Source organism: Haliotis rufescens, unplaced genomic scaffold, assembly GCF_023055435.1.
Source record: "Haliotis rufescens isolate VD_foot unplaced genomic scaffold, xgHalRufe1.0.p SCAF_2, whole genome shotgun sequence".
In the NCBI taxonomy this organism is placed as follows: domain Eukaryota; kingdom Metazoa; phylum Mollusca; class Gastropoda; order Lepetellida; family Haliotidae; genus Haliotis; species Haliotis rufescens.
Window position 1 is genome coordinate 3,917,006 of NW_025963890.1, and position 26,595 is coordinate 3,943,600.

General features: G+C 42.0%; 1 protein-coding gene across 1 annotated transcript; it reads left to right on the forward strand.

Annotated features, from left to right (window-relative positions):
* Positions 1–132: 132 nt before the first annotated feature.
* On the forward strand, positions 133–20,813 carry LOC124114518 (spliceosome-associated protein CWC27 homolog). The gene is made up of 11 exons (XM_048399519.1): positions 133–282; positions 2,248–2,457; positions 4,215–4,358; positions 5,764–5,862; positions 7,196–7,299; positions 8,244–8,313; positions 9,452–9,580; positions 10,409–10,584; positions 12,840–13,024; positions 15,766–16,012; positions 17,126–20,813. The coding sequence occupies exons 1-11, from the start codon at positions 241–243 to the stop codon at positions 17,277–17,279; spliced, it is 1,560 nt and encodes a 519-aa protein (XP_048255476.1). The 5' UTR covers positions 133–240; the 3' UTR covers positions 17,280–20,813.
* The last annotated feature ends 5,782 nt before the right edge of the window (positions 20,814–26,595 follow it).

Below are 26,595 nucleotides of genomic sequence, written 5' to 3' on the forward strand. Positions count from 1 at the left end.
GTAGAAACACTAATTTACAATATTAATGTATGTATAATACTTTTTACATCTTTAATTATTTAATGTTGTTATAAAATTATGTGCGTTTGATAAATAATACTCTTAGTTATTTTACCACTAGTATTCACTAGACAAAATGGCTGCGTCCATGGAAAAGAAAGCCGGTAGCAGTTGTTGATCTACAATACGCGTATTCTTCTGATACACTGTAGAACTTAGTCGCATTCACACATTTTAATCATGAGTAACATCTATATCCAAGAACCTCCTACTCATGGAAAGGTATGTCATTTTCAGGAGACACAAGACACAAATATGTCTATCGACTGGAGTGGTGTTGAGTGAGTGAGTGACTGGTGATTGATGTTTTATGTTTTACGCAGAATGTGGATTGTGGTAGCCTGTAAATGATTAGTGGGAATCAAAGCAGTGGTATGCTCTGCATGCATTTAAATGCCAAGGGATGATGACACTCAATGAGACAGGTCATACACTCAACAGATTGGAATTTTGTTTCAGTATGGGGTACAACATCTTCCCAAGGCAAGGGAGTTAACTGACTAAAAAAGCCAAGTTTCCACCCTTGCCGAACTAGGCTGGTATTATGGAGTTACATTTTGGCTGGACTAACGAGTCTATGCATAGTCCAATCAAAATCGTGCATCGAAATCCGGTTCGTAAACTCTCCTGCAGATTTTGGTCGATTGCAGGATTTGCAAAGCATGTGCACAGCCAACTCGTTGTCAACAGATATTTTCCAAATCTTTTCATGTTTTTAATCAAGGTGCTCACGCATTGCGCGATGTAAGACTCGTTTTATCGCAACATAGACCTTGATTATCGATCAGATCGTCTTGACTGGGCACCACTGTTTTGTTTCAAGCAAATGCAAGTGATACGAGAGGTGGAATCTGATTGGTCTAAAGGAGAGGCTCAGAAGGGACATCACTCGTAGTAGCCACTGGTGGCGGTACGATAGAGCCCAGGAATTCCAGCCTAGTTCGGCAAGGGTGGAAACTGGACTTTTTAAAGTCAGTTAACTCTCTTGCCTCGGGAAGATGGGGGTACAAGTATGCAGTACTGAAGAAGTAGTCCTCCTCAAAATTATAATTTTGAGTTGTCTATGTGTGATTCCTTATGTAATTTCCTTGTAATCGTAGTCTAGTGGATAGAGCTGGAGAGCAGAAGGTTGGTGGTTAGATCCCCGTCCGAATCATACTAAATAGACATTAAAGTATGGTAGATCTAGTTGTTGTTCTCCAGTGTGGCGCTCAGCATTATGGGGATAAAACAAGGACTGGTCAGCTTGTGATCATTATACAGGTAAACTGTGTCAGAGTGGGTAATCTATGTTAAAACTGAGGTATTACACACACACACACACACACACACACACACACACACACACACACACACACACACACACACACACACACACACACACACACACACTCACACACACTAAACCCCATCTCACCTCAATTGCCACTGTGACTATTGCTGGCAGTACTATATGCTGGTTTGCACAATGCCCGGTACTTGCTGTGATTGTAGAGCCCCCTGCTGTCTCACTAATTGCTTCAATGATCTTGCCATTACTGTTAAGTGCGTAATTGCATTTGTTTCCTCTCCCAAAATAACACCATGTCTAAGAAACAAAATGAAAGGACCTCTTGCTTATATTTTTGTTCATTTGTCTGTGAAAGCTGACTAAAATTACAATGTGTGACCTGGCTTGTGAATCAGTGTCTCTATACAGGAAAGATCATTACTCATGCCATTGACCATTGGTTTGTCTGATCCAAATTGACTTATTTACAGCAGGGTTAGAAATTGGCACTAGTCCTATAGTCCTTGCCAAACTGCCCAATGGTAAAGGTATCATAAGGACTAGTAGAAAATTGCCATTTATAAGGGTCTTGCTATATGTTATCATTATAAGGACTAGTGGACGAAAACTGTTAGTTTCTAACGCTGTACAGGCTGATGTGATATGCTTTAGCTGTAATCATGTTAATACTGGTTACTGCAGGAGTGCAGTATTGAAATTTATTCATTCATCTTAGTTAAGTGTTTAAATATTTAGAGCAATTTTGACCAGTTTCTGAACTCTGTTGGGACTATGCATTATGATATTTTACTAAAATCATCCTGTCGATCATGAACAATGGGTGACATCACATCATATTTTCACCCTTACTAGAATGCTTATGGGGAATATTTACTTCATGTCTTTTTGTGTTTCAGGTTTTGCTGTCAACAACTGTTGGTGATATTGATATAGAGCTATGGTCAAAAGAGGCTCCCAAGGCATGCCGGAATTTTGTTCAGTTGTTGATGGAGGGATACTACGATGGGACAATCTTTCACCGTTTAGTCAAGGACTTCATAGTCCAGGGAGGTGACCCCACAGGAACTGGTGAAGGAGGTGAATCCATATATGGAGAACCATTTAAGGTGAAGAACTTATCACATCGTACAGTTTTTCACCAATGTGGCCGGATCAAGGTTTTTCCACAATTTTAAAATGATTGAATTGAAGCATGGTCTCACTGGGTGCTTCTGTTCCACAGAATGAGGATTTGTTTAGTTGGTCCAAGTCTAGAAAATGTATTTAGTTCTAAAGGTCCAATATTTTTATTCTGATGACTTGTTATTGGATGTGTTGAGTCACATGTTCAGATACAGACCAAATATTTGTTTGACCTTTGAAGATCCAGTGTAGAATAGGTCTTCAGCGACCATGCTTGCCGTAAAAGGCGACTATGCTTGTCATAAGACGCAACTAATGGGATTGGCTCGGTTTGATCGATGCTCATAATATCAATCACTGGATTGTTGGTTCAGACACGATTATTTACAGCCCGCTGGAATATTGCTGAGTGAGGCATTAAACGACAATTAAACAAACATTTTTATTTCTGTTTATATATGTATATCATTGTATATGTTTACCTATTTGCATTACGAGAGAAAATTATTTTGTAATATATTTATCCTACAGCAGTGTTAATCAATCCTACACTTCATAAATTTGAAATTTAAAGCCTTTTCATTGGATAATAGCCGTCAGGGATGCCTCTATATAGCATGGAATTGCAGGACCATTATGGTTTTGGTGAAATGGATGCATATGATATATGTTGAAAACAATAAGACATATTCTAAGAAAAATGATTTTTATTTTAACTTTGAACTAAAAAACAGTGAAAATGTGATAAAATGTACTGTTTTTCAACTCTTACAACATGTACAAAATAAACTTTTGAAAAGGAATTACCGTATTCGGCATAAAAAGCGCCCAGGGCGCTCTCAAAATAAGAAATGGGGGGCTCTTATTAGAATATAATTTTGGTGGAAAAAACAGAGTTGAAAGATAAATTTGGTGGTTTATGCTGACGGCCTGACTGTTTATATACGACAGATATATTTTTTCAGAATTTAATTGCCCATAATTAAGAGTACATTTAACACACGAGTGAATATGAGTCAATAAATAAGTCTTGTGTACATTGATCAATCGGAAGGGGTGCTTATTGGGATTGTTCATTAGCCAATATATTAGCAAATATCGCCGTGGGGTGCTTATTAGAGCGGGGCGCTTATTATGTTGAATACGGTAACCTGATATGGTTCAGTATGTCAGGGTTACAATGGTGATAAACTTTCAGATCTTTGGATTGTGCATTTGCTTCACTGACTTCTGACTAACATGGACTAACACAATGCACCACTTTCAAGTGGAATTTAGTTCCACCATGTACGCTAATTAGAGGCATCGCCTACTGATTAAAGAGTTCATATTGTGAACAATCATGTATTTATCCTACTCAGAATCCATGTCTCATCAAGGTGGAGATCTACATATCTTGTTCTTGTGAGGTTTAGTTTAGAAAAAAGTTACACCATATCACCCCTGTGAAGATCTGTGTAAGAATTGGTCTTCAGTAACCCATGTTTGTTGTAGGAGGCACTTAACTGGATTGTGTGGTCAAGCTCGCTGACTAAGTTGGTGCATGTCATCGTATCCCAATTGCATAGGTTGATGCTCATGATGTCAATCACTGGATTGCCTGGTCCAGACTCGATTCTTACAGGCCGTTGTCATATAGCTGAAATATTGCTGAGTGCGGCGTTAAACAACAAACAGCAATATGGTTTTATTACAGTGGTTCTGAAACTACAGATGTTAAGGGTAATGATTTTTGTTTCAGGATGAAGTTCATTCCCGTTTGCGATTTGTTCGTAGAGGTCTGGTTGCTATGGCAAATGCTGGTGCCAATGATAATGGCAGTCAGTTCTTCTTCACTTTAGGCCCAGCTCCAGAGCTCTATAAGAAACACACCATATTTGGAAAGGTTATTATGTATTTAATTTCACTTCTTTTAATCATTCACTTCAGGATTTCCTCCCACATCAAGCTAACACACCGTCATATATCTGGAATACTGTTCAAAACTGTGTTAAACCAAATTCACTCACTCGCTCTTTTAATCATTCGGCTCGTCAAGATATGGTTGAAATATTGCCGATGTGACGTAAAGCATAAACTCACTCACTCATTTAATCATTTGGTAAATTGTTTGATAACACAATCCTTTTAGTTTTCCTATGACTGTTTGTCAGAGATCCCTGATACCCAATCTCATTAAAATCAGGCCTTAGTTCTTGCTACCGCTAAACAAAGATCTGAAGACATCCCATTATCTTGTCAGAACGACCTTTCATCCGACCAATCAGTGCGTGGCTTACCAGATTATGAAAGTGACAGTCGGAATGTGATTTCTAATCATGCAATCTCGAAAACTTTAACACGGGGTATTCCGAACGATAATTACGGGCTTAACGACTGAATTCATACAATCTAGACCATCTATTAGCCATTCCAGAATGTTCTTTTTGTTCAGGTTTCAAATTTGTAATCGAGAATTTGTTAAAATATGATTCGAAGCGTAGTCGCCAATTTGAAATTTGTGCCGTAAAGCACAAGAGAGCTGCCTTCTGACTGGTCATTCCATTAGTCGGTCAAAGCTCGCGCAAGGTTGGTCTGACGTGACCTGTAATGGGATGTCCTCAGATCTTTGTCTGGCGGTAGCGAGAACTAAGATCTGATTTTAATGAGATTGCCTGATATCCCATTCCTAAGGGATGAGTGAAATGTGGATTACATGGTCACAATGGCTGCATGGTATGAATAATGCTGGTATGGATGACTGTCAAGGCAGATCATCTTTCAGCTGTGCCATTGTACTCCAATTGTTCATGTTCATTGTGGGGGCACAGGTGACCAGTTGTCTAACTCTAAGCCGACGCAATTTACTGTGCAGAGTTCTATCCCTTTGGCAAGCCAGAAACCTATGAGCATGGGTTCGATTCCCTGTTCGCCCTGATTATGTTTGAAGGTTTGTCAGCACCATACCCCTGCTTGTGGGTTTCACCAAGTGGTAAATGGATGAGACCTGCATCACTTCAGGCTTTCCTCCCACATTAAGCTGACACACCGTGATATAACTGGAATACTGTTAAACACTTCACCCAACTCACTGACTCACTCTTGTTCAGTGTTCACACAATCAAGCACAGGTTTTGCCTTGTGCATCTGTGACCGATTAAAACAATAGAATGCCTTCATAATACTTTTAGTAAACTCAAACTTATCTCAGCTGTTGTCTAGCCAAAATGTCAAATGTGATGGATGTTATCATTTATTATAGATTATTTGCATTGCTCTGAATTATTCAATTTTTTAATTTGTTGCTTCAGGTCGCAGGTAACACACTGTTTAACATGATCAAACTACAAGATGTAGAGACTGATGGCAATGAACGACCTCTTTACCCACACAAGATTCTCAAGGGAGAGGTAGTGTTAATATGCAGTATTTATAATAGGAGGAGACAGTTTGTACTAACAGTACTTATCTAAAAAAATATTCATGTTACCATTTACTTTCTTTTTAACAGGGGGCAAGGGTGGCCCAGTCGTCTAAGGCGCCGCGATTCGCTGTGCAGAGTTGCGTCCCTTGGACATGCCAGAAACCTATGATTGTTGGTTCGAATCCCGGTTTGCCCAGATTATGTTCCTAGGTTTGTCAGCACCATACCCGTGCTCGTGGGTTTCACCAAAGTGGTAAACGTCTGAGACCTGCATCACTTCGGGCTTTCCTCCCACATTAAGCTGACACGCCGTGATATAACTGGAATACTGTTAAAAGCGGCGTTAAACCCAACTCACTCACTCACTCAATTCTTTTTAACATATATTTATCCATTATTATCCAGTTGTTGTTCTCTCTCCCTGGTGGAGGAATTATCACAGTGGTAACTTTTATACACGGATCTGTACAATATGCAGCCATCACTGCCCAAGCAGACAGAAAATTCTGGGTTAGAATTGGTCCCCAACAACCTATGTTGGTTTTTAGTTGGTTGGTTTGTTGTTTAATGTTACACTCAGCAATATTCCAGCTAAATGACGGCGGTCTGTAAATAATCGAGTCTGGACCAGACAATCCAGTGATCGATATCATGAGCATCGAACCATGCAATTGGGATGAATGACATGCTGCATGCATCAACCAAGTCAGCGAGTCTGACCACTCAATCCCGTTATCGGCTCGTACAACAAGCGTAGTAGCCTTTTACGGCAAGCATGGGTTTCTGAAGACCTATTCCACCCCGGATCTTCACAGGTCTTATGTTGGTTGTAAAAGTTGACTAAATGGACTGGGTGGTCAGACTCAGTGACTTGGTTGATAGCATGTCCTGGTATCCTGACACCATGGATCATTGCTCACAACATCCATCTCCGGATTGTCTGGTCCAGACACAATTAATTTCAGGCTGTCATCATATAGCGGGAATATTGCAGAGTTAAAAAACAAACTAACAACATATTAGATTCATTATTAAATGGCCTATTTTAAGTAAGATTAAATGTGTGGTTTATATTGTTTTGTTAAACTGAGGGATGGGTATTTTCAATACAAAGTGTGTGGGGCGGGTGGGTAGCCTAGTGGTTAAAGCGTTCGCTCGTCACGCCGAAGACCCGGGTTTGATTCCCGACATGGGCACAATGTGTGAAGCCCATTTCTGGTGTCCCCAGGAATATTGCTAAAAGCGGCGTAAAACCATACTCACTCCGTCACTCAATACAAAGTTTGAAAGTCGTTCTAGTGTTTGGCATTTTGTCTCAGATCCTCTCCAACCCGTTTGATGACATTGAACCGAGAGTCCTAAAGAAGAAAAAACTAGAAGGAGAGGAAGCAAAGAAACACAAGAGTAAATCCAAGGCCACAAAGTGGGTGAAGTAAAAGAAGTCATTTTTCACTTATCCCGCATTACACCTTAAGGCATTCACTGCTCACCTTTGACAGTAGTGAAAGCTGTGATTGATCCTGCTTGAATAAATAAAGATGTTGTTCCGTAGCAGGACCCCCCATCCCTAGCTGCCACGTCATACCGGAAGTGGTAGACATACGATGACTTCATGTCACTGTTGGTCACGACACAGAAGTATTTCAGTTCTCAGGCATTCACAAGACCCGTGAAGAATCCGGGATAGACTAGGTCTTCAGCAACCCATGCTTGCCGTAAAAGGTGACTATGCTTGTCGTAAAAGGCGAATAACAGGATCGGGTGGTCAGGCTTGCTGACTTGGTTGATGCATGTCATTCATCCCAATTGCATGGTTCGATGCTCATGATATTAATCACTGGATTGTCTGGTCCAGACTCGATTTTTTACAGACCGCCGTCATATAGCTGGAATATTGCTGAGTGCGGCGTTAAACAACAAACCAACCAACCAACCAACATTCACGTTACTTCCCCCTTGCATGCTGTATATTGTTGGAACCTTGGAAAATCTGTCAAAATGTGTTGAAACCTTGTGCGGTAAACATCCATATCATCTGTAAACTTGTTCTCCTTTAAAATGTCTAGGTGGTGGTGCTGTAGCCTCATGGTTAAAGCTTTCGCTCACCACACTGAATGCCATGATATTACTGGAATATTGCTAATAGCGGGTGTAAAGCCCGGCTCACTCATTCACTCACTTAAAACGGCTGAAAATTAAAGCTGAAGCTTATGTATGTTTCACCCAATGATGGCTATATTAGGTTGCGATTTGATTTTATGTTCATACAATTGTTAGCATATTTGACTTTCTGCTGATTTATCCATTTGGAATCACAAAGTCACAGAGTTATAACAGCCTTGATTACACCCTCCTTTTTTTTGTCAGAAATTTCAGCTTGCTGTCATTTGGGGAGGAGGCAGAGGAAGATGAGGAGCAGACGGATAAAGCATCAAAGGTTGGCAGCAGACATTTTGTGTGAGGGGGCTGGGAGTTGTCAGGCAATGTAACTGTAATAGTCTGGATCAATTGTAAAGTCCTTTGATTTTTGTTACTTATTTTTACATTCATGTCTTAGAACTTTGTATGTTATAGTTGTAACATCAATTGATTGTATTTAATTAAATAGTTACACTATACTGATGTTTGCAACTATAATATACATAGTTTTAACACACAACACAGTTACATATTTCAATGTGATTCTATGAATGTGTACTTTGCCTATGAAATAAGAATGAATTTGCTTTTGTTTTGTTTTAATATTGATTTGACCAGCAAAGTACTGATTCTCTCTGACATAGTTAATGGGCTTGTCAGTCTCAGATTGGTGTCATCTGTGTTTACAAAACCCATGCCATACTGTCCATGTCAGGACATGCATGTCCGATGGTCTAGCTGGTTTTTAAACCCCCGTCCGTCCGTCCGTCCATCCGTCCGTCTGTCCCTTCGCCCGTCCGTCCAAATACTTCGTCTGCACGATTTCTCTTAAACTATTCAGTGGATTCATCTCAAACTTAGTACATATAATCTGTGTCATATGGAGGGGTGCAGTCAAAAGAAAAAAATTGTTTTTATTAATTTTCCATTTTTTTAATGAATTTTTCAAACCCTAACCCTATCCATTATTTAATTTGAAACTACTGACACCCTAGACGGGTCGGGGGTATTAGTGAGCCACGCTCACTTTTGCCCTTGTTTTTTTTTATAGATTTAGAGGATATAATAAAAGATAAGAACTTATATTGTGAGTGGCATTTAGAGTTAAATGACCCTATATTAATATTTCACAGACAACTTCGCAAAAATAATTCCAGTGTAAATCTGGACCGGCAACTTTGAAGGAATGGTGAAAGTCTTCATGGACAGTTTTTCTGTTTTTTGAAGTTTTCACCCAGAAAGCGAAAGGTCCGGGGTTCAATCCTGTCCGCATCATACCAAAAGATGTTAAAAGAAAAATATTAGTAAACTACGGTTATAACGAGCTCAACTTCCACATAATTCATGATCATTTTGAAAAGAAAATGAAGTAAAATATCTGACATTTCATTCCCACAAATAACTTCATTGAAGTCAACCTACTCTTGACCTTCCAGACGATGCGAGGAAAGAGTAAAAGCAGCCATGATCTGATAGACGACCCTCGGCTGAGTTCTGTCCCAGCCCTGGAGACAGATGAGAGACCAGATGGCGGCAAAAAGAGAAAGTCGGGCGGAGAAACAGAGGTGAGGGCGATGCAGAGTAGTCTTAGCCCTGAGATGATTTGGACTTAATACTTTAACAATGCACAAATTGTAAATCACTGATTATTACTCCCCAGGGAGCTGAGCATGAAAATCAAGGGCTCACTGATCCATTGACCGTGTAATAATAGTGAAGCGTATGAGCATCCACTTGGTGAGTGGAATCTGGCACAATATAAATACACTTGTTGTTGTTAATATTATCAACACTCACGCACGCACGCACGCACGCATGCATGCACGCACGCATATAAGGTTATAAGTATATAAGTGCAATATTCTTGGACACAACGTTAAACACACCCATCCACACCCACCCATGCACGCACGCACACACGCACACAGTGCAATAATCTTGGACACAACGTTAAACCCCATTTCACCTCACCACACACATAAACTCCCTCAAAACACTTGATCAACAAGTCAGCCACACTAACACTCACAATTACTGACACAACCACCCACACAACAACCTACACAATCACCCACACAACCACCTACACAACCACTCACACAATCACCCACACAACCACCCACACAATCACTCACACAACCATCCACACAACCACTCACACAACCATCCACACAACCACCCACACAATCACCCACACAACCACCCACACAATCACTCACACAATCACCCACACAATCACCCACACAACCACCCACACAACCACCCACACAATCACTCACAACCATCCACACAACCACCCACACAATCACCCACACAACCACCCACACAATCACTCACACAACATCCCCATCATCCCCATTACCACCAGCTGATGTACTGGCTTGTTTCCCCAGGGCTCTGACACAGGCGATGACAGTAAAGAGAAGTCATTAGAGGTTGTGAGGAAGAAACTCAAGATAGATGAGATGGACAAGAAGAAGGATGTCGGTGGGAAGGAAGACAAGAAGAAAGAAGACAGAAAAAAGGAAGACAGCGACAGAGAGTCAGAAAAACCAAAGCCAGCAAACAGGTGACCTAGTTTCCATCAGTAGTAGTCAGTAGTTATACTATTGGCGATGGACATGCTTCCATTTCTCATCACCCGACATATAATATGGGGGGATATGGTGATCATTTGTCCGTCCCTCCGTCTATCTGTCCGTATTTCGGGGCGGTCGGGTAGCCTAGTGGTTAAAGTGTTCGCTCGTCACGTCGAAGACCCAGGTTCGATTCCCGACATGGGTACAATGTGTGAAGCCCATTTCTGGTGTCCCCGGCCGTGATATTGCTGGAATATTGCTAAAAGCGGCGTAAAACCATACTCACTCACTCACTCACTGTCCGTATTTCATTTCCGGAGCATAACTTCAAAACCGTGAAAGAATTTTCTTCCAAACTTGGTCCCTTTTGCTGTTGTGTGGGCAGGTAGGGCAGGATTTGTCATCTTTTGATGACTTGTTTTGCAAGTCTGTTTTATGACTATTGTGGTTCTCTATGTTGAAGGCAATTACTCCATTAGTTGTTGTTGGCTTGACAGTTACATCACCTGAACTAAATGCCCAGACAATCCGTAAGTAGCCATCACCAAATATTTGACCAAGTGTTTACACCATATTCTCTTAATTCTGTACGAAAGATCCCAACACATGCAAGGTGGAAATGATACATAAAGATGATGCTCAACGGACTCGTGTGACGTCATCATGCCCTGATGGAACACAGGAGGCCCCTTGTTTGATACACCACAACTAGCTGACCAGGGTGTTTTTGTAGCTTCATGGACCTGCTGGTTTTCGGCTGGGAACCTAAGATATATTCTCACTAAGATCATGGGATCCAAGAGTTACTCTCACAATTACAAGGATCATGGGATCCAAGAGTTACTCTCGCAATTACAAGGATCATGGGATCCAAGAGTTACTCTCACAATTACAAGGATCATGGGATCCAAGAGTTATTCTCACAATTACAAGGATCATGGGATCCAAGAGTTACCTTTGCAATAACAAGGATCATGGGATCCAAGAGTTACTCTCACAATTACAAGGATCATGGGATCCAAGAGTTACTCTCACAGTTTCAAGGATCATGGGATCCAAGAGTTACTCTCACAATTACAAGGATCATGTGATCCAAGAGTTACTTTCACAATTACCAGGATCATGGGATCCAAGATTTACTCTCACAATTACAAGGATCATATGATCCAAGAGTTACTCTCGCAATTACAAGGATCATGGGATCCAAGAGTTACTCTCACAATTACAAGGATCATGGGACCCAAGAGTTACTCTTGCAATTACAAGGATCATGGGATCCAAGAGTTACTCTCACAATTACAAGGATCATGGGATCCAAGAGTTACCTTTGCAATAACAAGTATCATTGGATCCAAGAGTTACTCTCACAATTACAAGGATCATATGATCCAAGAGTTACTCTCACAATTACAAGGATCATGGGATCCAAGAGTTACTCTCATAATTACAAGGATCATGGGATCCAAGATTTACTCTCACAATTACAAGGATCATGGGATCCAAGAGTTACTCTCACAATTACAAGGATCATGGGATCCAAGAGTTACTCTCACAGTTTCAAGGATCATGGGATCCAAGATTTACTCTCACAATTACAAGGATCATATGATCCAAGAGTTACTCTCACAATTACAAGGATCATGGGACCCAAGATTTACTCTCACAATTACAAGGATCATATGATCCAAGAGTTACTCTCACAATTACAAGGATCATGGGATCCAAGAGTTACTCTTGCAATGACAAGGATCATGGGATCCAAGAGTTACTCTCACAATTACAAGGATCATGGGATCCAAGAGTTACTCTCATAATTACAAGGATCATGGGACCCAAGAGTTACTCTCTCAATAACAAGGATCATGGGATCCAAGAGTTACTCTTACAATTACAAGGATCATGGGATCCAAGATTTACTCTCACAATTACAATTCCCCTCTGATCATGATGATCTTGGTCATCCAAAGGAGGTTAAAAGATGGTACTTGTTGTTACCCTGTTACCCTGTTACCCTGTCTGGCGCTCGACATTAAGGGGCTAAAACAAGTCAGTATACTGACATGGTATCTCAGTGTGCTAGCACTATAAATTGGCATCACTTTAAATTGGCATTACAAGCAGCCGAACACTCACACAGGTGCATGCACGTCGCTATATAAGTGCAATAATCTTGGACGCAGGGTTTAAACCCCATTTCACCTCACCTCCCCATTTATGAGATGACTTCCTCACCCTTTTGTTTCAGTGAGGAGCTGAAAAAGGAGTCAAAGCATTTACAAAAGGAACTGTCAGAAGCTAAACGGAAGAGTGAGAGAAAGACAGACGAAAAGCAGGAGAAACAAGAAGACCCAAAAGAAGCAAAGAAGGATGTGAAGTCTGAAGGAAAGACAAAAGACACAAAAGACAAAGGGAAGAAAGGAGCAGATATAGGTACAGGAGCTTGGTCTTCATGCTAGATTCTCTCAACTGTCATTCTCTACAATTTATTTTTCACGAGCCCAGTGGTCAGTGTGCCCGGTCTGTGTTTCAGTCAGTGTGCATGGTCTATTAGTCAGTCTATATGCCTGGTCTGTGAGTCAGTCACTATGCCTGGTCTGTGAGTCAGTCACTATGCCTGGTCTCTGTGTCAGTCTATATGCCTGGTCTGTGAGTCAGTCACTATGCCTGGTCTGTGTGTCAGTCACTATGTCTGGTCTGTGTGTCTGTCACTATGCCTGGTCTGTGAGTCAGTCACTATGCCTGGTCTATGAGTCAGTCACTATGCCTGGTCTGTGAGTCAGTCACTATGCCTGGTCTGTGAGTCAGTCACTATGCCTGGTCTGTGTTTCAGTCACTATGCCTGGTCTGTGTGTCAGTCACTATGCCTGGTCTGTGTTTCAGTCTATATGCCTGGTCTATGTTTCAGTCTACATGCCTGGTCTATGTTTCAGTCTATATGCCTGGTCTGTGTTTCAATATATAAGCCTGGTCTATGTTTCAGTCTATATGCCTGGTCTATGTTTCAATCTATATGCCTGGTCTATGTTTCATTCTATAAGCCTGGTCTGTGTTTCAATCTGTATGCCCGGTCTATGTTTCAGTCTATATGCCTGGTCTGTGTTTCAGTCTATAAGCCTGGTCTGTGTTTCAATCTATAAGCCTGGTCTATGTTTCAGTCTATATGCCTGGTCTATGTTTCAGTCTATATGCCTGGTCTGTGTTTCAGTCTATAAGCCTGGTCTGTGTTTAATCTATAAGCCTGGTCTATGTTTCAGTGTATATGCCTGGTCTATGTTTCAATCTATAAGCCGACCGCCTCCGTGGTCTTGTGGTAGAGGTCCAGGGTTCGATCCCGGGCCGCGTCATACAAAAAGACGTTAAAAGATTGTACTTGTTGTTACCCTGTCTGGCGCTCGGCATTAAGGGGCTAAAACAAGGACTGGTCGGCTCGGAGTCAGTATACTGTGTCTGAGTGGGGTATTCATGTTAAACTGCGGCATGGTATCTCAGTGAGCTAGCACTATAAATCGGCATCAGTCCGGACTAGTACAAGCAGCCACACACACAAATACACGTGCACGCACGTCGCTATATAAGTGCAATAATATTGGACGCGACGTTAAACCCAATTTCACCTCACCTCAATCTATAAGCCTGGTCTATGTTTCAATCTATAAGCCTGGTCTATGTTTCAGTCTATATGCCTGGTCTATGTTTCAGTCAGTGTGAAGGGTCTATGTTTCAGTCTCCATGCCTGGTCTGTGTTTCAGTCAGTGTGCGCGGTCTATGTTTCAGTCACTATGCCTGGTCTATGTTTCAGTCTATATGCCTGGTCTGTGTTTCAGTCAGTGTGCAGGGTCTATGTTTCAGTCTATATGCCTGGTCTATGTTTCAGTCTATATGCCTGGTCTGTGTTTCAGTCTATAAGCCTGGTCTGTGTTTCAATCTATAAGCCTGGTCTATGTTTCAGTCTATATGCCTGGTCTATGTTTCAGTCTATATGCCTGGCCTGTTTTTCAGTCTATAAGCCTGGTCTGTGTTTAATCTATAAGCCTGGTCTATGTTTCAGTGTATATGCCTGGTCTATGTTTCAATCTATAAGCCTGGTCTATGTTTCAATCTATAAGCCTGGTCTATGTTTCAGTCAGTGTGAAGGGTCTATGTTTCAGTCTCTATGCCTGGTCTGTGTTTCAGTCAGTGTGCGGGGTCTATGTTTCAGTCACTATGCCTGGTCTATGTTTCAGTCTATATGCCTGGTCTGTGTTTCAGTCAGTGTGCAGGGTCTATGTTTCAGTCTATATGCCTGGTCTATGTTTCAGTCAGTGTGAAGGGTCTATGTTTCAGTCTATATGCCTGGTCTGTGTTTCAGTCACTATGCCTGGTCTGTGTTTCAGTCAGTGTGCGCGGTCTATGTTTCAGTCACTATGCCTGATCTGTTTCAGTCAGTCTGCAGGGTCTATGTTTCAGTCTATATGCCTGGTCTGTGTTTCAGTCACTATGCCTGGTCTGTGTTTCAGTCAGTGTGCAGGGTCTATGTTTCAGTCACTATGCCTGGTGTGTGTTTCAGTCAGTGTGCGCGGACTATGTTTCAGTCTATATGCCTGGTCTATGTTTCAGTCAGTGTGAAGGGTCTATGTTTCAGTCTATATGCCTGGTCTGTGTTTCAGTCAGTGTGCGCGGTCTATGTTTCAGTCACTATGCCTGGTCTATGTTTCAGTCTATATGCCTGGTCTGTGTTTCAGTCAGTGTGCAGGGTCTATTTTTCAGTCTATATGCCTGGTCTGTGTCTCAGTCAGTGTGAAGGGTCTATGTTTCAGTCTATATGCCTGGTCTGTGTTTCAGTCACTATGCCTGGTCTGTGTTTCAGTCAGTGTGCGTTGTCTATGTTTCAGTCACTATGCCTGGTCTGTGTTTCAGTCAGTGTGCGTGGTCTGTGTTTCAGTCTATATGCCTGGTCTGTGTTTCAGTCTCTATGCCTGGTCTGTGTTTCAGTCTATATGCCTGGTCTATGTTTCAGTCAGTGTGCGTGGTCTGTGTTTCAGTCAGTGTGCGCGGTCTGTGTTTCAGTCAGTGTGCGCGGTCTGTGTTTCAGTCAGTGTGAAGGGTCTATGTTTCAGTCACTATGCCTGGTCTATGTTTCAGTCACTATGCCTGGTCTGTGTTTCAGTCAGTGTGCGTGGTCTGTGTTTCAGAGATGATGCCCAAGGTGGACATGCTGGAGGAGTACAAGCAGGAGCGGCAGAAGTACAAGGACCTGCGACAGAAGCAGAGCAAGAAGGGGTCCAGTCGGGAGGCAGACACACTTGCCATGCTCGCCAAGTTCCAGAATAAACTTGAGAATGTCAGGAAGTTAGCTACAGACGATGATGAAGAGGAAATGGAGGAAGAGAAGAAAGAAGCAGAAGCAGAAGAAGAACTGGAAGATGATGATATGTCCTGGTGCGTAGCCTGATTTTAGTAGGGATGAACCAAGTCCGTTCATGTTTGTTTGTTGTTTAACGACGCACTGAGCAATATTCCAGCTATATGACGGCAGTCTGTAAATAATCGAGTCTGGACCAGACAATCCAGTGATTGACATCATGAGCATCAATCCATGCAATTGGGATATGATGACATGCATCAACAAAGTCTGACCACCCAATCATCTCTTACAACAAGCATAGTCGCCTTTTATGGCAACATGGGTTACTGAAGACCTATCCTACCTTGGATCTTCACAGGTGGTCCACAGAGTAGAGTCCACTGTGACAGGTCCTGAATTTAGTAGGGGTCGACTGTGACAGGTCCTGAATTTAGTAGGGGTCCACTGTGACAGGTCCTGAATTTAGTAGGGGTCGACTGTGACCGGTTCTGACTTGAGTAGGGGTCAACTGTGACAGGTTCTGAATTTAGTAGGGGTCAACTGTGACAGGTTCTGAATTTAGTAGGGGTCCACTGTGACCGGTTCTGACTTGAGTAGGGGTCCACTGGGACAGGTCCTGATTTGGGTAGGGGTCCACTGTGACAGGTCCTGAATTTAGTAGGGGTCCACTGTGACAGGTCCTGAATTTAGTAGGGGTCCACTGTGACAGGTCCTGAATTTAGTAGGGGTCCACTGTGACAGGTCCTGAATTTAGTAGGGGTCCACTGTGACAGGTCCTGAATTTAGTAGGGGTCCACTGTGACAGGTCCTGAATTTAGTAGGGGTCGACTGTGACAGGTCCTGAATTTAGTAGGGGTCCACTGTGACAGGTCCTGAATTTAGTAGGGGTCGACTGTGACAGGTCCTGAATTTAGTAGGGGTCCACTGCGACCGGTTCTGACTTGAGTAGGGGTCGACTGTGACAGGTCCTGAATTTAGTAGGGGTCGACTGTGACAGGTCCTGAATTTAGTAGGGGTCCACTGTGACAGGTCCTGAATTTAATAGGGGTCGACTGTGACCGGTTCTGACTTGAGTAGGGGTCGACTGTGACAGGTCCTGAATTTAGTAGGGGTCAACTGTGACAGGTCCTGAATTTAGTAGAGTCAACTGTGTTTTCTGAATAATCAGTATCTCTTCCTTTTTGCAGGTTGGGACACAAATTACATTTTGAGGACAAATCCAGGAAAGTCATTGATGCCAATATAACTGATGAGGACAGATATGAAATTTACGATCCTCGAAATCCGCTAAATAAGCGGAGAAGAGAAGCCAGCAAACAGACTTCTCGGGACAGACGGTAACAATGATTCCTCAGTAACATGCCGGGGTGTTCCAGGCACAGACGATAACGGTGACTCTCTGAACTACTAGGAGAGTGTTCATGGAGACAGACAGTTGACGTGAGGAACGTGCGCCTTGTGATGTATCCGCTCAAAACAACCCTAGTTTCTCATTGGGGGATTATCATCATGCATTATGTTCACTGGTGATTTCATGATGAGTAATAAATAGTAATGTCTATGTCAGATATCAGCATTGTCGGGATGTGACAAGCTGGCAAGGGAGAACATGAATGGAGTTTATTATGTTTTTCTCATAATGATATTAGAATGCTGGATTGTGATGTGTCAAGCTAACACTCTATCCGCTGAGCTGCCTTACTGCACTGATAAATAACACTGTGAGGTACTTATTGTTGTCTGGGTGTTTTCGGTTGTCTTTGTCGAAGTGAAAAGTGAAAGTCAGTGTATGTTATAAGCCTGCCAAAGTCATTGAAACATTTAAAGGGAGACAACTCTATAGCACCTGTGTGACTAAGTTAGAAGTGAATGATTCCAGGAAAGTTAGATGTTCTGTCAGTAGAAAGGGAAAGCTTGTAACATTATGTGGTTGAGCCAGAAGTGAATGATTCCAGGAAAGTTAGATGTTCTGTCAGTAGAGAGGGAAGGCTTGTAAGAATGAGTGGTTGAGCCAGAAGTGAATGATTCCAGGAAAGTTAGATTGTGTGTCACTAGAAAGTGAAAGCTTGTAACAATGTGTGTTTGAGCCAGAAGTGAATGGATCAAGGAAGGTATTATCAACATGAAAATGTAACAGAATAAGGATTTATTAGTAATGAAGTACCACATGTGTATGAAAGTGGTTTGTTTGTTTCGTATTAAAACTGATGCCCTCTCCATCTTGATCTCCAGACAATCTCCAGACAATGCTCACTGTATGTACTGAGTTCCCTATCACTGTCAATACATCGCATCAAGCAGTGGCCTGGTTGAAGCGAAGGGGAATCAGCGTGTACAGATGACAATATATCTTGGTCAGCATGTGCCATAGTCTTTTGGCCATCTGCTCAACATGATGACTGGTATATCACACCTGGATGAATCCATGTTATCAGATACACCTGGATGAATCCATGTTATCAGACACCTGGATGAATCCATGTTATCAGACACACCTGGATGAATCCATGTTATCAGACACACCTGGATGAATCCATGTTATCAGACACACCTGGATGAATCCATGGTATCAGACACACCTGGATGAATCCATGGTATCAGACACACCTGGATGAATCCATGGTATCAGACACACCTGGATGAATCCATGGTATCAGACACACCTGGATGAATCCATGGTATCAGACACCTGGATGAATCCATGTTATCAGATACACCTGGATGAATCCATGTTATCAGACACCTGGATGAATCCATGTTATCAGACACACCTGGATGAATCCATGTTATCAGACACACCTGGATGAATCCATGTTATCAGACACACCTGGATGAATCCATGGTATCAGACACACCTGGATGAATCCATGGTATCAGACACACCTGGATGAATCCATGGTATCAGACACACCTGGATGAATCCATGGTATCAGACACCTGGATGAATCCATGTTATCAGACACACCTGGATGAATCCATGTTATCAGACACACCTGGATGAATCCATGTTACCAGACACACCTGGTTGAATCCATGTTATCAGACACCTGGATGAATCCATGTTATCAGACACCTGGATGAATCCATGTTATCAGACACACCTGGATGAATCCATGTTATCAGACACCTGGATGAATCCATGGTATCAGAGACACCTGGATGAATCCATGTTATCAGACACACCTGGTTGGTATCCATGTTAACAGACACACCTGGATGAATCCATGTTATCAGACACCTGGATGAATCCATGGTATCAGACACACCTGGATGAATCCATGGTATCAGAGACACCTGGATGAATCCATGTTATCAGACACACCTGGTTGGTATCCATGTTAACAGACACACCTGGATGAATCCATGTTAACAGACACACCTGGTTGAATCCATGTTATCAGACACCTGGATGAATCCATGTTATCAGACACCTGGATGAATCCATGTTATCAGACACACCTGGATGAATCCATGTTATCAGACACCTGGATGAATCCATGGTATCAGACACACCTGGATGAATCCATGGTATCAGACACACCTGGATGAATCTATGTTATCAGACACACCTGGATGAATCCATGTTAACAGACACACCTGGATGAATCCATGTTAACAGACACACCTGGTTGAATCCATGTTATCAGACACCTGGATGAATCCATGTTATCAGACACCTGGATGAATCCATGTTATCAGACACACCTGGATGAATCCATGGTATCAGACACACCTGGATGAATCCATGGTATCAGACACACCTGGATGAATCCATGTTATCAGACACCTGGTTGAAGAAAGTGATTATGTGCAGGGCACTTGTATGCCAGATTCTGTGCTGTATGTTTCAATCAAAATGTGATTAAGTCTGTGCTTTACGTAGTAGAAAGACCTTGGGAGAGTACGTTATTGTTGATACATGAAGGTACAACAGCACAGTGCCCTGTCCAGTGTTTGACACAAACACTTGTCTGCTGGTCCAAGTCTAGTACTTTTTCTTAAGGACCAGTACAAATAGATAAATGCTGGTCCGGTGGTCTAGTGGTATTTGAGCAATGAACAAAACAATTTTAGGTTGTAAAACTTTTGAAATAAGCAGCAGACCACCTCTAAACTCGAGGCAGAACCAGCCACCCGAACAACCCTGCATGGAACAGTGGTAACCTTCTTGGCTGGTTTCTCAGTCTAATTGCACAATGAAGTGGTACCTATTACAACACGTTTAGGTCAGGACCATTGTGTCTAGTAGAGAGCCAACAGAACTAGAAATTGTTTCTTTGACCCACTGACAAAGTTTGGTTTGTGTCAAACACTGCTGTCCCAAGTTCTCTGTCTGCTGCTGGGCGCCATTGTAACAGAATGTGAAGTTGGTTCTGTGAATAGAGATCATTCATACTTGTATATTCTTGTCCAGATTACCTTCTCTGATTGTTTTCTCTGTTTGTGACAAGTTGGTCCTGAGTGAGAGCTGATATATATTTTTTAAGAAAATATAACTCATGTGGCCATATTTTGTTTATCAGAGAACCTTACCCGATAATCTATGTCCTTGATGACTTCCATTTTCACAATCTCATGCCTTTGTTAGTGCTTACTGATTATTGAGACCATCATATGATAATATCATAACATGACCATCATGATAATACAAAATGCATTACATTAAAGTTCTATTGTTGTTAATTTTGTATATTCCAGTATTGCCTTTTGATGGATATCTTGAAAACATATTTGAATATTCTGTTCACATCTTTCTTTTGGAGAGGGCACGGGTGGCCAAGTCGTCTAAGGTGACGTGATTTGATGTGCAGAGTTGCGTCCCTTGGGCGCACCGAACACCTATGAATGTGGGTTCGAATCACGGTTCGCCCTGATTATGTTTCTAGATTTGTGAGCACCATACCTGTGCTCATGGGTTTCACCGAAGTGGTAAACGTGCATCACTTCAGGCTTTCCTCCCACATTAAGCTGACAAGCCGTGATATAACTGGAATACTGTTAAAAGCGGAATTAAACCCAACTCACTCACTCACTCACTCACTCACTCTCTCTTTTGGAGGGACAGGTGTGCTGAGTTGTGTCGCTTGAGCAAGCCAAAAACCTATGATTGTGGGTTCAAATCCTGGTTTGCCCTGGTTATGATTCTAGGTTTGTCAGCACCATTCATTGTAAACATCTGAGACCTGCATAACTTTGAGGCTTTCCTGCCATGTTTAGCTGACACGCCGGGATGAAGCTGGAATACACATCACTCACTGAGTGAGTGAGTGAGTGAGTGATGACTATTCCAGCTTCATCCTGTGAGTCTCACTGACACTGTTTATTGCAATATGTCCATTGAAGGTGTCATGAAGTGTCTTTGTTCCCTGTTGTGAAAATTATATTGATCATGATAACGATTATGATAATGGCCGAGACTGTTCCACTACAAAACAATCTGAGTGCTGTATGAGTCATACCACTAAGATTGCTTTGTGCACTTTCTGTGAGTGCACATTGTGTGAGTGGCAGGTGCTCCCAGTAGGGCAGGGCATGCTTACCCTTTGTTTGAACACCTGGTGTCTAAACTGATTTTCAGTGATCCATTCATGTAATTTTCCCCACTATTTTGCCTTCTACACCCAATGGAATCTCTTGCGGGGGAGGGGCGGTCGGGTAGCCTAGTGGTTAAAGCGTTCGCCTGTCACGCCGAAGACCCGGGTTCGAATCCCGACATGGGTACAATGTGTGAAGCCCATTTGTGGTGTCCCCCGCCGTGATATTGCTGGAATATTGCTAAAAGCGGCGTAAAACCAAACTCACTCACTCACTCACTCTTGCGGGGGATGATCGAGACTGGTTATTCTCTGGCATTGACGTGATATATATTATAGAACAGAAACAGGAAGAGAGAGAATCAAAAGATCACAAGGCAACTCGGCACTCTGGTGATCTGAGATAGAATGGGAGTTACTCTCATCGTAGCACTTATTGAACGGGATCCAGGTGGACCTCATGAAAAGGTTTCTAAATAACAAAAACAAAATGTAGCTTTGTACTTCTTTCTACTTTCATGATCCCAATGCCAAAGTTTTTCACCTACCTGCCAACATTGGTTGTAACAGTGTTATCTTGTGGCTTTTTGTACTTGCAGGAGTTGTCTTTCAGTGACTGTGTGAATGAACTTTCTCAACAATAACGTCTTCCATAAACTTGGAGACACTAGTCAGACAGGTCCTCTGCTTGTTCATTTGGATTATTGTGGTATATCTTTAGTAGGACATATGAGATACTGGTACATGCTGTATTGTTCAATGTAAATTGTGTTTATTCTGTAAGTAACTGCCAACAAAATGATTTCATATCACGGCATTTGTGGCACAGTAAGAATACTGACAATATCCATTGTTCTAGGCAATAGTGTTACCATGGTTACTGTCATATATCCATATATCATATATATTGTAAATCGTGAAATTAATGAGTCTCCAAAAGAATGCGACCACTGGACCCTAGCCAAAAATGCGACTCAATATGAATACAACATCCCCTCCTCTCAAGCATCAGTTGATTTCTATCTAAAGAAAATGTCCTCAGTCAGGTTTAGAATCCTCACCCTAATCCAATCTTACATTAATCCAATTACACACCAAATAGCACCGCTTATTAGCGCTGAGTAAAGTACTTCCGCAAAAACAATACATGAGCGCTGGCTCGTGTTGGCCTTTGACGCAGTTGCTAAGAACAAAGGGTGGCGTCTGTCTGGAATTGCAGGTGTGATCAGTGACGACATAAGTGAGTAGAACTCTTGTCTTACCCCAGCAGTGACAATTCACAGGATGTAATTAGTGTTTGAATGGCATTGTTTATATACTTTATATACAAGTGCTGCTCAATAAACAGTGGTGTGGAATACATCGGTGTATGTCTAAGTTGATATTTTTGCTATCCAAAGTGTCCTATTGTTGATATAAATGTGATGTTTAAAAATGCGAGCAAAGACCACTCGCATTTTTCGCATTTAATTCACGCTCGCTTTAATTTCAAGATTTACAGTATATATATAGTTTCGTTAGTGTGGATACATGTCTCTCATTTTGTTTTTGTTAAATGACAACAAATTCTTCAGAATAACCTACTTGAAATTGATTATTATGGATGCTCCGTCCCTTATGAACTCATTTTGTGAGGCGCCCATTTCTGGTGTCACCCGCCGTGATACTGGTGGAATATTGCTTAAAGCAACATAAAACCAAACTCACTCACTCACTCACTCATCTTATGAGACATTTGCTTGTAACTTTGTACATGGAATTTGGAATTTCTTTTGCTTGTTGGTTATTCTGAATTATTTACTCATATTTGATAGGAAGGTTAGGTCAAGTGAACCGTTTTGATGGTTTGTTAATCAAATTTGTTTTGACTCTAAGATCATTGTACAGTTTCAACTGATACATCTTTGTTTATTTTCAAGATCATTCATTCATTCAGCATCAATCAACACCATTGTTCATGAAATAAATGACATCACATGATCCGATATGTTTTGTTGTATGTTCGCATTGATAATGATTAGTTTTGCAGTTGCATGGAATAATGGGTTGACTAGAAAAAAATATTTCAGAAAAATTCATGCCATGGATAAACTGCCCTTGTTTTGAGACTGGGAACATTGTGGATACTGGAGCTGTGGCACATTGTGACTAGGAACACTGGAGCTGTGGCACATTGTGACTAGGAACACTGGAGCTGTGGCACATTGTGACTAGGAACACTGGAGCTGTGGCACATTGTGACTAGGAACAATGGAGCTGTGGCACATTGTGACAGGGACACTGGAGCTGTGGCACATTGTGACAGGGACACTGGAGCTGTGGCACATTGTGACTAGGAACACTGGAGCTGTGGCACATTGTGACAGGGACACTGGAGCTGTGGCACATTGTGACTAGGAACACTGGAGCTGTGGCACATTGTGACGAGGAACACTGGAGCTGTGGCACATTGTGACTAGGAACACTGGAGCTGTGGCACATTGTGACAGGGACACTGGAGCTGTGGCACATTGTGACTAGAAACACTGGAGCTGTGGCACATTGTGGCTGGGAACACTGGAGCTGTGGCACGTTGTGACTGGGAACACTGGAGCTGTGGCACAGTGTGACTAGGAACAATGGAGCTGTGGCACATTGTGACAGGGACACTGGAGCTGTGGCACATTGTGACAGGGACACTGGAGCTGTGGCACAATGTGACTAGGGACACTGGAGCTGTGGCACATTGTGACTAGGAACACTGGAGCCGTGGCACATTGTGACAGGGAACATTGGAGCTGTGGCACATTGTGACAGGGAACACTGGAGCTGTGGCACATTGTGGCTGGGAACACTGGAGCTGTGGCACATTGTGGCGGGGAACACTGGAGCTGTGGCACAGTGTGACTAGGAACACTGGAGCTGTGGCACATTGTGACAGGGACACTGGAGCTGTGGCACAATGTGACTAGGGACACTGGAGCTGTGGCACATTGTGACTAGGAACACTGGAGCCGTGGCACATTGTGACAGGGAACATTGGAGCTGTGGCACATTGTGACAGGGAACACTGGAGCTGTGGCACATTGTGACTAGGAACACTGGAGCTGTGGCACATTGTAACTGGGAAGACTGGGAATACCAGGTCACCTTTGTCACCTTGGTAACCTTGATGCCTGCAAAAATAGTGGCCCCTCATGAAAATATCTCCTTTTTTCCCAGTCACGAGGAGCTTAAGACATTTACAATAAAGGGGGATGATTTGCGGGGAGGTAACTCTTGTGTGACAATAGTTCCGTCAAAGCAATTAAAGGGGCACTGATCTAACGCAATTCTCCGGACTGGTTGTTGCCTTTGTTATTGTTTTTTCCCCCGTGAGTACCCGGATGATACGCAACGCAACTGAGCGTGACCAGAGACTGGGCTACCGTCTGCAAGGACAGTTAAATAAACTTGGAGGCTTGAGGCAATATTTGTTTTACGCATTTTTGCATAAACACTGATTGGTTAACTGTGATCTATAAAGATTTCGACAAAGGGCGCATGTTAATTAATTTCTTCAGCCCAAACAAACAGACAAAAAGAACGGCGGAGCTCATCGGATGTCGTCATTTGGAAATACCCCAGATGGTTATAGTTTAATAATAAAAAAAGTATCCATGCAGTGAAAGAATTTTCGGATTTCGGCTTGCGTCGATAATACGATTACTACTCCCTTGTCATCCACGTTTTCTCGTATAACCCCTACACTTGTGTATTTGTCGTCATTCACTTGATGCTCAGTTAATGAATGTATTACAGGTACAATTAGTGGTAGCACCACTTAGATTACCTTAAAAAGGTTCCCATTTGGCATTTATTGTGTCTGGGGTAATTATTCAATCTAAATCCAGGTTTGAAGTGAGGTGAAATGTGTGTTATGTAATATGCACGTGGCAGCCCAGCAAGAGATGAATGATCAGTTGATTTACTTTTTGTGTATATCAACGGATCGTTCCTAGTCATCAAAGGATTACCAGAAAATATGTTGATTGATTAATCACTGTTATCTTGCACAGTGGATATGTCAAAAGTGAGTGTTTACATGTCTAGGTTTTACTAAAACAAAGGGAATACACTCATATCATGGCGTGAAGTGCCCATGTAAAAACAACATACTTTGTTCAAAGGGTTAACTGATAATACGTTGATTGATTGATCATTGTTATCTATCACTCAATGGATGTTTTAGGAACCGTGGACGTTATGAAAATAGTTGTCACGTGGGCTTTCTCAGCCGACCCTTGAGACTTGACACCTATGTGAAACACCTGAAACAATCCAAGTGATCAGTTGAGAAACGAACACGGGTTATAATATCCCGAAACGATATATATCTTTTAAAATATTTGATTGTTACAGAGGCACGTGACATCGAATAAGTTTCTTTGTACAGCTGCAGACGAGTGGGATATTGTTCCTTTGTGTGGATATTCACGGATACATTCCTCGAACAAGGAAGCTGCCTAAAATTTATACACATAAATTTGGTAGGTTGTAATTATGGTATTTGCATTTTGTTTTCCTTCATTTGAACCGATAATTCGTTCTTGTTTCTCTACGTCTTGGTTGGGAAATTCTTCAATGCGCGATAGACGTTGTTTTCACAGGTCTTTTCCTTTGTAAGCGTGTATATATTACCGTCAATTTGTAAAATGTGATTCTCTCAGGCAATATATAAAATGTGTAAATATTTCAGTCCTTTATTCCAAATTTAAAAATTCCAAAAATTCAATACAAGCAACCCCTAAAAGCCCCCTCTTGGGTTGCACACACCACTTTCACCCTTTTCGGAATACACTAAATGGTCCGGCCAGGGCCGTGTGCGAAATACGTCGGAAAGCGCACGTTAAATCTTCTATATCAGTCAGTCAGTCAGTCATTTTGACTAAAAAATCTGTCCAGATTGATTAAGACTATCAAAAGGGCCTACAAACATCACAACAGATTATTATGTAGGATTAGAAGCCAAACAACATAGAAATGTACTTTTCAACGTAACATTTTCAGTCTCTTGGTGATGACATTAAACATCAAAATGTTTGGAATTCGTTATCATAACAATAGAGATGGAAATGTTTTTCAGTCAATTTGTAAAATAACTG

Coding starts and splice junctions, on each gene's coding strand:
- LOC124114518 (XM_048399519.1), top strand. CDS start 241: ATGAGTAACATCTATATCCAAGAACCTCCTACTCATGGAAAG. Junction 4,359..5,763: donor AACACACCATATTTGGAAAG/GTTATTATGTAT, acceptor TTGTTGCTTCAG/GTCGCAGGTAACACACTGTT. Junction 7,300..8,243: donor AGTAAATCCAAGGCCACAAA/GTGGGTGAAGTA, acceptor TTTTTTTGTCAG/AAATTTCAGCTTGCTGTCAT.